Here is a 14811-nt window from a genome sequence, read left to right on the forward strand (position 1 = left end):
AAGTTCAATCAGTCAGTCTATTACTTTACCCAATAAATCAGAGAGGGAACATGGCTTACATCCTGGATTTTTTTTTTCTTTTAATAAATGTGACATAAAGTCTCAATCAATTAAATGTCGTCAGCCAACGTCCGTCCTCGTATTCATTGATCTGACGCCCACATTTCTTGAAATACATCTTTCTTTTTTTCCGCGGATCTGGTGCTGAGGCTTTCGCTTGTCACTTCAACGTGGTTCTCCTTTTTCACAAGTTACATTAAATGTGACTCAGATCAATTATTTCACCTATTTTATGGACGTGTATTAAGGAAGGCTATAATTACCTTGGCTTTAAAAGATTTATACGACTAGTCACTTACCCTGATATTGCTTATTTTACTTTAAAGCTAGAAAGTTACATATTTTTATTTGAAAACTTTGCAAATTTGTGTAGTTCCCAACACAAAATTTTACTGCACTTCACTAAAAGTAACATCCAATATCATAATTAGTTAAAAGTCGTGTTTTATACAGTGGACTGGGCTATATAAAAGAACGGTTAGTGGGGTGTGACACCAAAGTCATGAATAAACAAGATATGATTTTGGCAAGCAGTTAATGTTCTTTGTCAGCATTATTTATTCATTCATTTATTTTTGGCAGCGCCCAAAGAGCTTTAGCTAGCAGCTCAATGTTCTGTCCTCATTTGCCCAAAGTGTCATTTTGTCTAAATGCAAGAAATAATAATGAATAAGATAAAAACAAAAAAAAAAGTAAATCTGCAATACAAATAGGCAATTTTACCAATTATTTACAATGTTTTGTATAACTATTTTTTTTATTTATCGAGGGGTTCAGGAAGGTTAGAGACCACTAGAGTCGGGCACTAACAGATGATTGACCCAGATGTAATCAGATTCAGAAGAGAATGTATGTCAAAACAGAGCATCAATAATGAAAAAGAAGATGTACATGTAATCGTTGATAAATGTCAATCAACATACCTAACAGATTGATGGACCATTTAAACTTTGACATGGCCTTGAATGGCTGAATCAGCTTCCGGACTTCCAATGGTCATGGCAACATCAATGTGACACGTATAAACATCATCTTTTAATAAAATATCTGCAGTCGATCTTGAAATATTCCCTTTCCTGTTTTTCATTTCTGTTCCGTGGGCCGGATGTCCTTGAGTGAAACAATGATCCTCAGCAACTCCTCATCATTATCTTCATGATGAATATAAATTGAATTCATCAATCCATGTGTAGAATACATACTCTGCATAGAGCTCATCATGAAACATTCTTCTCAGCAGTTTTGAATTTTGCACATTTACATTGGAGATTCTGACCGACCGGCTAATGTAAATGCGCTTAAGATAAAATAGGCTGAGACTGTAAGTCGGCGCTAAAAAACAGGAAACCTTTGAAGGCGCGAGAGAAGCTAACTGCTAATGAGGCATGTTACTGCCTCCTGGCAACAGCCTCAGACTGCATCAAAGTCTACATCAGACTAAACAAGGTTTTAAAATTAATGAATAGCTTTGTCTCTGAGGGGTAATTTTCCATCATCAGCCTTGGCAAACCCCATTGTCAGGAGTGGGGAAAAGCACTGCATTGTTACTTAGCTGTTAGGCATACTTTTATATTTTTGTCCGTGTATCGCCTTTTCTCTGGTTGTTGGTCGAAAAACAAAAGGAATTTTAAGACCAACTCTGAATGCCCCGAGGACCCATCAATCAAATGCACCACGACCTAGAATACAAAGGCTTCAGGCGGACCAGATGGTCAAGTCCGTAAGACAGATTTCCTGATACTCGAACCGCAATAATATATATTTTTCAAAGGTTATAAAAGACACTTCCAAGAATCACTCTGCCACGGCAATCATATAAGCCCATACTGTGATTCGATTTTTACCTATATGTGCTTAATAAATAGCTCACCAGGTTGTTGCCATGTTCTGTAACTCACTCACACATCACACTCAATACTAGTGATGGGTTGATGAGGCCTCATGATACATCTTTGTAGTGAAGACGTTTATCATGTCACAGTATCGTCATTTTAAAAACCACTAGATGGCACTCTTAGTTTGAAAATTATGCCAAGTTTTATTGAATTAGTGGGTTAAAAAGAGAGCCATCTAGTGGCCTTTCAAGATCAAGACATTGTATCGTGATACAACTGTGTAGTGTAGACACAATCATGATACAGTATGTTGACCTCACAGTTGTATCATGAGGCTTTAGCACTAGTAAACACAAGCAAGAAAGATAGCTTGTGCTAGAGTTCCATCTTAACTTCAAATTATTATGTATTTACAGGTGATTCATGTATCCAGAGAGAATTTACAACACAAGAAAACTCTTATCATTTGTGCCACTTATTGGTATTTCGTATAATTCTTTCCCTGAAATCCCGTTATTCAATTTTGGATTTATTTTGCTTGCAGACAGAAACGATCACACATCCTTGTCAGAGATAATTTGTTTTTTAAAATCTCATCTTTTGGTTGATTGAAAGAAACTTTTGATTTAATAATACTATTTATATGTCAAGATTTCTACATTAGATTTTTAAAAAACCTTCACTTTACAAAACTGATGGAAAAATGTATTAATTTCCTTGTCTTTTATGTGATTCAAAGTTGCAAGGTTAAGCTTTAGATGTGCTAAATAACTACAGAGAAACTGAAAAAAAAAAAAATGAATTACCTGCTCATTTCACTTGAAATTAAAAGTGTCTTTAATCAGAACAGTATTGTTTGGTAACACTGCAGGATAGACCTTATTATAAATGTTTTAAGGTAGAAACTTTAATTGGATTTTAATTAAAAACTTAGTGTGAATACATTTTAAAGAAACATTTTTAATATTACTTTTTAGTTTACAGTACAAAAGGTAGGATATAAACTCACAATGATAAGCAGATGCATTATCTAATACACCATTTTCTTTAAGATTTTTGCTCTTTTTAAATACATTTTGACACATTTTCACACTTCCAGGCTCATTAAATGGACTCAAAAGGCTGCTATTTCGTAGAATGACCTAGAAATTACAATCTTTGTTTAATGTATTTTTTTCAGTAAACATATACCAGAAGATTGAAGTGAAACCAGAACTGAACCCAACAAGGGTTCGGTTTCTAACAAATTAGCTTAGAAAAAAACTTAACTGGACAGTATAAAACTATTAGAAGTCAATGTTATATCCAAAATATATTTTTTATTTTTTTTACAGGTCAACATGAGAAATTGGAGTATTACAGGAATGTAAAAGAAATTATTTATATAATGTTCAGTGCTGTTATATAAGTGCCCTGTGTCTACTTTCTTAGATTCCAGCTATGTGCACTACTTTGGGGATTCATACCTGGAATTTGAAGGCACTGCGGTGCTCACCGCTCTCAACAACATCACTGTGAGTTTTCAAACACTCACAGCAGACGGAACATTGATCTATGTGGACCAAGGGACAGCCGCCAACCACGGCTTCTTTTTCATAAAGCTCTTCATCTTGGACGGGGTTCTGCGGGTGAGATCCAAATCGGTTGACTGTGACTTCACGTCGTATGAAAGCGAAAAACCTTCTCTTTCAGTACACATTTTGTTGCAACAAGGAGGATGACGTCGCAGAGATTCAGACTTCAGTTCGTGTGGATGATGGCAAAGTTCACACTGTGTTTATTAGGTATGGTACTTTTTATCATCCTTATTAAATAAATGAAATGCTTATATAGAAATGTTCCATATTAACTAATTGAAGCATTTGTTAACATGTAAAAAAAAAAAAAGTACTTGGTAGAATTTACGACATAAATACTCATAATGCTTTATTAAAGCCTTATTAGACATAACAAGATTATATTTATGGCCTTGACATGGGAACCTTGACGTCATCAAACCATTAATATATTCTCCGCCATCATCACTGCAACTACAACAATCAATGTTCTCCAGCAGCGACACAACGGGGATAGAAAAGCAGATTGACAAGTAATAATTAACTGCCAGGTTAATAAATACTGGCCATTCAAAACCACCAGGACTTGATCCCTAACATCTCATTAAAGCCTCTTTCCTGCATCTTTATTGAGATTTAACTAATGTGGTTATTCATGACTGAGTCATTGGACTTTTTAATTGTGATGTTTTTAAATAAATAATAATTGATATTAGATCGTGGTAATTAAAATACTTTAGAGATCAATGGTCATGTTTTCATTGGCCGTTTCAAAGTCTTCATTTGCACTTTTCCTTACAAAAAGATTCATAAGCAAGACAACAGAAAATCAATGTGTAAATGATTTAAGGAGAGGCTGCAGCCTCTTTAGTAAAATGGTTCCCAAGCCCAAGCTCTCCGCCCGTCACACATCCCGACATGAGGGGTCTTGTGGTTTAGCAAGAAGACATAAAGTTCATTATTTATGAGTCGAGATGAATATTGTTGCTCTCGTTCATAGCCACTCATCTGTGGAGTCAAAGAGGAAATTCAGAGACTTTTGTCAGCATTTATTCTCTTTACGAGGCTGATGTTTGCAATTACATTTCCATTAGTCAAATAATAACACAGAGGGTGAAACATTTGTCGTCTATCTGGCGTATCTCATTGATCGTACTTTGACCGTGCAATTTATTTTTTAATCAACATTCGTTGGACAAATCAAAGTGACAGACCATTTCTGATAAAACGAGATTAAAACATATCACTATAAAAGGAGCTGTAAAGTAAATGTCAGGGATTGAGTGTTTTATTAGCTATTAGCTTTATTAGCCCTGAAAACAAAAGGGCAGCACTGGAGGTCATTAACCTTGACTCAGAAGCAACACGAGGGATAAAACATTGACCCTGAGATAAAACAAGGGTTAAGGAAAAGGACTGCATTTACAGTTAAGTGTTAAATAAGCAGCTAAGAAATGTATTGCACTTGTCAATTCAATTTAAAACAACAGAAAATCAATTTGACAAATAAGCATTCATCCAACCAACAGCTCAGCAGGAGCAGTTAATCAGTTCTCATTATCTCCTCAAAGCTGTTCCAAAAATTGTGCGACATACCTGAGACGTGACACAATTAAAGAACAGTATAATTCATAAATTAGACAGTAAATCATGTGAAACAACTTAACTTAATTAAGTTTAAATATAAAGAATTGCTTCACTTGAGTCATTTCGGAAACAAAAGTCTTCTAATTAATAATATTATTATTAATATGAAAATGATGTTTAAATAGGTAAACTGCATTCCATTGATTGAAATTGAAACCACATTAAAAGTAAAAAGGTGAGGGTTCAGTATTTAATTCTTTGTTTTTATCTATTATTCTAAACAGATTTTCTCCTTTCTTTTAACCTTGAGAAAAATAGGTTAGACATTGTTTGTTGGATATTAAAATTGTATACTGGGCCATACGAAAAGAAAAAGAACAACTTTATGTTCTATTGATTATGACTGTCTTAAAGGTGTTTGTTTTCTGGTAGAAACATTAGCGTCGATTAAACCTTTTCAGCGAAGGTTATTCAAAAAAAAGACACGCAAACTAGTGAAAATAAGTGAAACTAATAATATACATGATTTATTGTCACTGTTTTTATCTAAAGGTCCATGGTACAAAAAAAAACTTTTTTTAAAACACATACATTTCTGATTTTTTTTTTAATTCAACCTACATTTAATAATACTAACAGTACCATTGTATGTAATGTATCTAATCAAATCATGTCAATTTATTTGTTATTTATTGACAGGAAGACCAATAAAGCAGTCTGAATCTATTTAAAACAAATAATTAAAATTAAAGAGGACAGGGAATAGAAATTGACCAGACTGTAGTGAGTGGAGTGAGTTCTCTACTGGAGGTAGTACTGCCCCAAATAGCCAAGTGCATCTACAAAGGCATATTAGGTTAAAGGACTGTAAAGCTTCACCCTCTATTTTCTGCAAGAAAAATACAACAGCCGTTAGAATCAATCATAATGTTCCGAAGCAGCCCCTTAGAGACGTTGCCAGAAAGAGAGCTGTCATAACTCGGGGGTTGGGTGCAAAGAAAAATGGTATCAGGTGTCACAAAGCAAATTCTTTGTAATTGTCTCATGGCAGACTCCGTTTATCTTTGTCTTATTTGACCCAAAGCTATGGCACGCCGGATATCCACCACGTCATTGCCCGAGTTATTATGGACTTTTAATACATCTTCCAGTCAAAGATGCTTTTCAATATGTAGAGGAGAAGCCCCGGTGGGGCCCACTTCTCAAGGACAGTGAGTGTGGTGCCCTCTGGCTGCCGGCCAGGCCGCTCTGGCAGACTGCTTCTAAATTAACTGCTCCTGAACACTGGCTCTCTAGGAAGGACTCGCGCAGCTTGGAGTTAGTGCCCCGAGTGTTTAGACGGGGTATGCAACCAAAAGCACAGGCTTAACAAATCAGACCTGATTGCTTCGTGAATCGCTGGAGTGCCATGTAGGGAAGAAAGAGAGGTATCAAGAGAGCAGAGGGTGCATCGCCGACTGGCGTGCCCTGGAGCTCCGCGTGATTAGTCCAGTATCTCCACTTAGGTAATTATCTGCTCTCCCCTGTTGTTTTTTCAAGAGCAGAATTGGTTTCTGAAATCTATGAATGGCTGCTGGGCCGGTTCGGACATAACGTCACTGTGCAAATACATCGGTGAGATATGGGGCCCATGAAAAGCCTCTCTGTTTGGTCAAGACTAAAAAAGTACTGGGAGAGTGCATTAGCCAAGGAGCTTGTTTCACATGACTTTATAAGAAAGGAAATGATATGGCTTCCAGATTAAAAAGTGGGGTTACCTCATAGCAAAGGTTATTAGGAATCCTACTAATGCATCTTGAGGAGGAAAGTGGTAACCACTAGGCCACCAGGGTCTGCATTCTACAGTCCTTTAGTCTCCAGTTTAGCTAAGTTAACAATGTTTATGATCAGTCACACAAAAATGTATTTATTTTGGGTGCAGCCATACGAGTGAAGGAAAACCTTTAAAACCTTTCTTTATCCAGATGAAACTACTTAACGCTACCAAAACCAAATAACCGTTGGTCTGACTTTGACACTGTATCATGATACTGTATCATGATACAGTGTCTTACTTTTGCCACTAGATTGCACTCTATAATGTTAGGCTTGAATCCAGGCTTTCAATGAAATGTGGAGTCATTTTTAAACTTAGAGTGCCATCTAGTGGCCTCAAAAAATGAATCATGATACAGTGTCTCCACTACACAACTGTTTCATGAGACCGCATCAATCGATCACTTGTAATGAAAGGACATCCTAGATCAAGTTTAAAATACTAAAAATCCGTAACTTGTGATGTTACATATCCCGCACTTGCTTCTGGTCTGGTAACTGTTCCGTTACGAACAATCTGATTTATGAAACCTAAGCTTTTCTGTTTAGTCGTGATCAAGGTCACCAGAAGAAGCCGAGTCAGGATGAATGCCCGGTTGACCCTCCATTAGTGTTTTCCTATTTGTTACTTGTCAAAAAAACAATGTTTCTTTGTGTGACAAGGTCACGGTCATCTTTGGTGACTAAGACAACCATATTGTTCTACTGAAGCCACTCATGTTTAAGAATCAATAATAGGTTTCATTAGCCACAGAGATAGGACCTTCAGTAATTAACCTTCCATTGAGAAACTTGTGCTTTTGAACGAAGCATCAAAATCCAACCGGGTGATGTCTTGCTAGTTACCTGGTTCTAATTGTCCCCTTATTACACACATTCACCACCAATTTTTTGATTCATAATGAAACATATTTTAATCTTATTTTTTATTCCATACTATTTCTTATTACATCACTTCATACTTAGTATACAAAATTTAGATATTTCCATAGCATCTGTTAACGTTTTTACACACATTAATATTAACCTATTTTATCCTAAAAGGCAAACATGAATAATTAATTATTGATTAAGTGAACTGAATGGCCAAAATGGTAAAGATGACTGGTCACAAAATATACTGTACATATTGCAAAGAAGATAATGCATTATAAATTATAATGTAAATAACTTTGGAAGATTCAATACATAATATAAAACATTTGAACAATAATAGCTATTTACCTGCCAGATAAATTCAAGTGTATTCATTTACGGGAAGTGCATAGCTGTAAGATAATTTTCCCAGTAGCCCAAGAAAACGAATAATCTTGTGGTGCTCTTCACTTCGTTAAATGTTTGTAGAAAATTATCTCTAGTTCTCTTCTTACTTGTTGTTTCTTTGGTATTTAATCTAGTTTGGTTCCAAAAATGCAGCATAGACTCACTCTGGATTGAAACAATTCCACTTTAATCTGTTTCCAACAGTGGCCAATTTGGGTTTTTTAATTCCCAGAACACACTAATAGAAAGCTTTAGAGACAAAACGATCTACTAATATTTACACAATAAACATTATTTGTGTTTCTGTGATTTAAAAAAGTGTTGATTTTAATAATAAATATACTTTCAATCATTTGCAGACACAACTTTACACCATGTGAGGCAGAAATGGTTCTTTCAAATCATGGAAAAATCAAAAGTGCAACTAGTAATTACTGGCTGGAAAATATAGTACAAACTACCAAACACATCTTCATCGGTGGCGTTCCCCAACACTATCTGACCAATCAGGTGAGACTTTTGATACATTATTTGCAATGAATGTGTAATTATCTTCAACAGTACCATGTGACATTTTCTTACCGTCTTTTTCAGAAAGCGGAACCCTTCAACAACTTCACTGGCTGTATTCAAGTCATTGAAATAAATGAAGAGAAAACGTTCGACATATCAAACGCCATCACCAGCAGAAATGTTGACCGCTGCAGGTAAAATCTAATCAATTTAGACAGTTTGCTCAATGAAACTTTGATTTGAAAATCATTTGGCTCTTAAACGTGTTAAAGTCCCCCCACATTGCTTTTTGCTATAACAAATGCTTTATTTCACATAGCTCTGAAAGTAAGAACCAGAATTTTAAAATTGATCCTGAAAGAAACTGGCAGCCAGTGAAGAGTTTTAAGGATCGGAGAAATGTGAGTTCTTCTACTTGAGCAGGTCAGAATTCTAGCTGCAGAGTTCTGTATCAACTACAAGACAACACAGAGACAAACACAAAATTCTCAGAAAATCAAGGAAAAATGTTTGAAGTACATTACCTTCTAAGTTCTAAGTGTCTTCTCTACACAGATGAATTGTGAGGCCTCATTGTTTATTTTTTTAATGAATCTGTCGTCTGTGTTGTTGTGTGCTCGAAAAAATAATTTCCCGAAAGAGATCTCCAGAGGGATTAATAAAGTTTATCCATCCATCCATCCATCCATCATCCATCTCCCTGGAAACTGTTTTTTCACTGCAATAGTAAAATTAAAATAAGCAAATCTCCATAATATTTGCCGGGCTTGTCAGTATTTGTCTCAACCCAGCTCTGGAAAGCTGCACATCTAATCCACACATTATTGAAAAAATAGTTATCAATTGAAGAGAAATATGTACAAATAACAACAACAATATGACGCTTTTTTTCCTGTGAGCATGCTCAGACAAAGAGAAAATACTCATGCAAACGTGTATTCATCTTTCATTTCTGACAAAATCATCACAGCTCATAGAGAAATGAAATGCGTGTAACTGTCAACTGTTTCGGAAGAACTCTAACTTTTTCCTAAATCTTACAGGTACACTCAGGCGTCTGCACAAATCTCCATTTCAAATTCGTCAGGTTTGACAGGCCTCTCACTCTCCCCTGACACCGTCAACACAACAATGGCGACTCCCCCACAAAAACCCACATCTTCCCCGCGAGGAACCTGCCATGATGGTCTCTGTCGTAATGGGGGCAGGTGTCATTCAACGTGGACGGCCGGGGAGACGCTTTCACGTTGCCACTGCCCACTTCACTTCACCGGCACATTTTGTGAGAAAGGTAAAGTTTGTGTTTCCCTTCACGGTGATTTCCGCTTTTAATTCCGAGCTCAAAACGCTTCAACACTCTGACCTCCACAGTGGTATCATCTAGAGAACGCCAACAAATGATATTGCTTAATATATGCTGAGCCTCTCAGGCTAATAGGTTTTACTATGCCGCAGAATAGAGTCCCTGCTTTAGGATTTGTGAGTGATGTGAATTATTCAGGACATGATTAATGAAATGAAAGATCCATATAAGCAGCTTGAACCATTGCTCTGCTTCCATGTTCACCTCCAAAACTCATTGAGGACAAGAACATGTCCTTGCCGCGCTTGTTCATATTCAGATGAAGCAGTGTACCCCCAAAAGATGCAGTTCCTGTAAGCCTCCATAACAAAAGGTTTTCACCTTTTATGTTCAACTCAATGATCTATTGACGTTTTCTAACAAATAAAAAAAAATGCCGTTAATCTCAATCAAACAAATGGCTGAAATTTGAACCCATTTTTAAAGTTTTTACTTTGTTCATTTGATGTGTTGTCATTCACATTTTTGAAAAACAGAATTGGAATAATTTGCCAAGATACAGTAAGGCCTTCATCATGACCATGTTTTGAAGTTATTACTTCATAAAGGTCTACCCCATCTGAAATCTCAGCGAACGTTTATACAACGAGTCCCTTGGAGGTGGAGACTTCTGGGATAGATGATGGGCGGTGACAAACCTTCAAAACTAACCAATCACGTCAAAGTGGGTGCGATTATGGTAATAGGTAAAAGATTTAATCTCCAGAAAAAAAAGAGTTTTCAGGGGGCGCAGCTAAAGCACATTTTCTAATAGAAATATTTCAATGTAAAGAGAGTTATGTACAAACAGACACATACTGATAAGTACAATAGAGGTCCAACATCTACTTAAGAGAAACTTAAATCAACACATTAGTTATCCCTTTAACTTTGTTTCTTCTTTTTTTAAATCAATAATAATTCAATTTACATCATCCTTTTTGAGTTTTCTCAGTGAGACTTTTTGACCTTGATGTTAAGGATGGGCTGATGAAGTTTCATGAAGCAGGGTCCTTGTTTACAGTTTTATTAAAATTAAACATCATCACCAGAGCTCTACAAATAGGACCATACATCACTTCTAAACATAAAAGTTCTGGCTTCATATCTTTTTTTTTTCCAACCTTCATCCACACTTGCTCCTTTTACTCACCTTAAAGTACTTTCTCTGATTCCGTGAAAGCTCATGGTTTATTTATTATTATTATTATTATTATTATTATGATTATTATCTGTTTTTAAAACCCATTCTCTTTAGTCTTTTTTTTGCCATTGATAGTTAGCAGTTGTTTTTTTTTTAAAACTCTTATTCCTTATTTTATCTCTGGGTCAAAATGAACGACCTCCACCACTGCGTATGTATTTATGGAAGCGAGGCGGGTCATTCACTTTGATCCAAAGACAACACAAGGGATACCACAAACACGCCATCATTTGTTTTGTGGATATTGTTCTGACAGATATAACATTCATGAATCCACTTAAGTTGCATTGGAGTCAAATACTAATTCATGTTACCATTATCTTTGTATTTCCATCAAAGCTGCTCTTCAGTTAACATCATCTGATATTTAGTTAATCTCCATCCGTGCCGTTGATAAGAGATGAAGGAAGAGTTTATTATTACACCAGACAAAACCTCAGTGTCTATTATAGAGGTGAGGGTATGACTCTTTTTGAATAAGAGATGACATCGAAAAACATCGCTTTTCAAGACAAAAACTATTCTTGTCACGACCTTCGTTATAGCCAACTCTGTTGGTAACATAGAAATAATGAATGTCTCCAGAGATCATATTACCTTGTTATTCTATCAAAAGAATATGTCAGGGTATAGTTTGCAATACACAGTATTTCCAAGGAAATTAAAAGTTGCAGGTATCATTTGTGCACTCAGAATTCTAGCTTCATCTGTGGTCTAAAGGTTATGTTTAGTTCATTAATACAATTCTCACTTCCGCTTCCGGTGAGCCTTTGATCGGCTGCTTGAACGTAAGCTCCTGCAATAATTGCCAAAAACAGTCGTTTTAACGACTATTTGTCCGGATATTATGCTCATATCACTAAAGATATGTCTCAAGCATCTCGGATCTATGATCGTGATGCTCTTTTCAACATCAGAGAGTCGATGGAAGATTATAACCGCGACCGTTACCAACGTCCGGTGAATATGTTTCCGGCTCCGCTTCTCATCGACTCGGACTCTGTGGAATATCGTTTGATCTCTCGGGTACCGGGCGATTTCCACAAGCGATCGAGTCGATGTTTGATTGACATTCCTCTCGCGGCAGAGTATGACGACACATCAGCGCTGCTGTCTGTCCAGACCTCAACAAAAGGTGGTAAGATTTTTTCATTTCCTCTCTTTAATTCGGCTTTTACTACCGAGTTGAACTTCAGTGACAGCTGGTACCCACGTGACCGCTGTTCGCTTCAAAAGATCCCGCTCTGCACGCCTGTCAGTGACGCGGCGTCCTCAGTGACGTCATCGGTGCTGAATGTGGGACTTCTTAATGTTCGCTCCATTACTAATAAATCCTTTATTCTTAATGATCTTTTCACAAGAGTTAATTTGGATTTATTATGTCTTTCTGAGACTTGGCAGAGAGAGGAAGAGTTTATTCATCTGAACGAACTCTGTCCAGTAGGGAGCGCTGTCCTGGGGAAGCCTCGCCTCTCTGGTCGTGGAGGAGGTCTTGCTACTGTTTTTAGGGAGAGTTGTTCTTGCAAAGTGATTCAGACACAGGAATTCACTTCTTTTGAATCTCAGATGATCTTGGTTGGTTCTACAAGACCTTCTATTGTGTGTCAATCTACCGTCCGCCTGGTCCTGCGGCGATGTTCTTGAAAGACTTTAGTGACTTCTTATCTTCCATTATTCAAATGGAATCTGTCCTTATTCTTGGAGACTTTAATCTTCATGTTGATGATGTCACATCTTGTTCTGCTCAAGAACTTTTAACTTTAACAGAAGCCTTTATTTTTGAGCAACATGTTTCTGAACCCACTCATCAAAAAGGCCACATTTTAGACTTTTTAGACAGTTTTTACTCTTGGCCTGGACATTTCTAATGTATCTGTACATGATGTTACTCTTGGCCTGGACATTTCTAATGTATCTGTACATGATGTCCATCTGATTGATCATTCTCTTGTATTGTTTAACCTGGACTTCATCCCTGAACCTAAGCCTTGCAGACAGTTTTTCTGCTATGTTTGACCGTCTTTCCTTTGATGACTGCCCAGACGTGGACAGTTTGATTCACTGTTTCACTGATCATTGTGTTGAAATACTGGATCAAGTGGCACCTGTTAAATCGAACTTGAAAATTCAGAAAAAACGGTGCCCTTGGACAAATGAAGATCTCCTGTCTGAAGAGACTTTGTCGAAAGACTGAGCGTCTCTGGAAGTCCACTAAACTTGAGGTGCATAGACTTCACCTCAGGGATCTGATGACTTCTTACAATGAGATGGTAGAAACTGCTAGATCTGATTACATCAGAAAACTGGTAGCAGCAAATAGGAAAAATCCCAAAGTTTTGTTTGACACGATTAATTCTCTCGTGTCTCCTGCTCCTCAAATCACGCCTGTCTTCTGTGAAGCTGACAGCAATGCATTGTTGAGATTTTTCATTGAAAAAATTAAATTGATCAAAGAGAAAATCTCTCCCCCTTTGTTTGGAACCCCTACTGTCTCTGAACCCCTCTCCTCCTCTTGGTCCTCCTTCACTGCTGTATCTTTGGGTGATATTTCGGCACTAGTGAACAAGATGAAACCCTCCTCTTGCTCAGATGACGTCCTTCCTTGTAGGCTTTTTATCAAAGTATTTGATGTAATTGGCCCTTGGGTTACCAATATGGTGAACCTCTCCCTTTCCACAGGGGTTTTTCCCAATGCATTTAAACATGCCATTGTGGAGCCTCTGCTCAAAAAACCAGGCTTAGACCCAACTGACCTCAGTAATTTCAGGCCTATTTCTAAGCTCCCTTTCTTGTCCAAGATCTTGGAGAAGGTGGTGTCTGAGCAGCTGGCTTTGTTCCTGGATCAGAGCGACATCCATGAGAAGTTTCAGTCTGGCTTCCGTAAACATCACTCTACGGAGACAGCTTTATTGAAAGTGTCCAGTGACATCATGATGTCGGCTGACTCTGGTAAATTCACTGTTCTGGTTCTCTTGGATCTGTCCTCAGCCTTTGACACAGTTGATCACCAGATCCTGCTGAGAAGACTGAGGGATGAAGTGGGACTGCCTGGGTCTGTGTTAGAATGGTTCTCATCTTACCTTTCTGGGCGCAGTTTTAGTGTATCTGCCAATCAAATGAGGTCTGAATCGGCAGATCTGTTGTGTGGAGTCCCTCAAGGTTCTGTTCTGGGTCCTTTATTGTTTTTGCTGTACTTGATTCCCCTCGGTAAAAGGTAAAATCATTCAGAGATTTCCAGATGTTTCTTATCACATTTTTGCTGATGACATCCAGCTCTACTGCTCTTTTGATCCAACTGAGCCCCAGAGGCTGAACAGCTTAGTCAATTGTTTGCTAGAAATCAAACAATGGCTGAGTGAAAACACTCTAAAGCTAAATGTGGACAAAACTGAAACACTTGTGATTGCTCCTGATGATAAGATTCCAGGGTTGAGTCAGTACTTGGGTGACTTAGGTCAGTCTGTCAAACTGAGCCTGAGAAACCTGGGTGTTGTATTTGATAAAGACATGTCTCTTGTTCGACATTGCAGAAAACTGACCAGAAACAGTTTCCTTCAACTGAGAAAAATCTCTAAATTTAGGAAAATGTTGTCGGAACATGATCTGGAGCTTGTAATCCATGCGTTTGTTTCTTCT

At 37.2% G+C, this 14811-nt stretch overlaps 1 protein-coding gene across 1 annotated transcript in view; it reads left to right on the forward strand.

Annotated features, from left to right (window-relative positions):
- eys (EGF-like photoreceptor maintenance factor) overlaps positions 1-14811 on the forward strand; it is a 186218-nt gene that overhangs the window by 100549 nt on the left and 70858 nt on the right. Inside the window, exons 31-35 of the mRNA XM_087803281.1 lie at positions 3327-3523; positions 3588-3679; positions 8476-8626; positions 8711-8823; positions 9673-9920. Of these exons, the coding sequence (XP_087659407.1) occupies positions 3327-3523; positions 3588-3679; positions 8476-8626; positions 8711-8823; positions 9673-9920 (801 nt within the window). The remainder of the gene's footprint in view (positions 1-3326; positions 3524-3587; positions 3680-8475; positions 8627-8710; positions 8824-9672; positions 9921-14811) is intronic.

This window comes from Callionymus lyra, chromosome 11 (assembly GCF_982586985.1).
Source record: "Callionymus lyra chromosome 11, fCalLyr1.hap1.1, whole genome shotgun sequence".
NCBI lineage: Eukaryota > Metazoa > Chordata > Actinopteri > Syngnathiformes > Callionymidae > Callionymus > Callionymus lyra.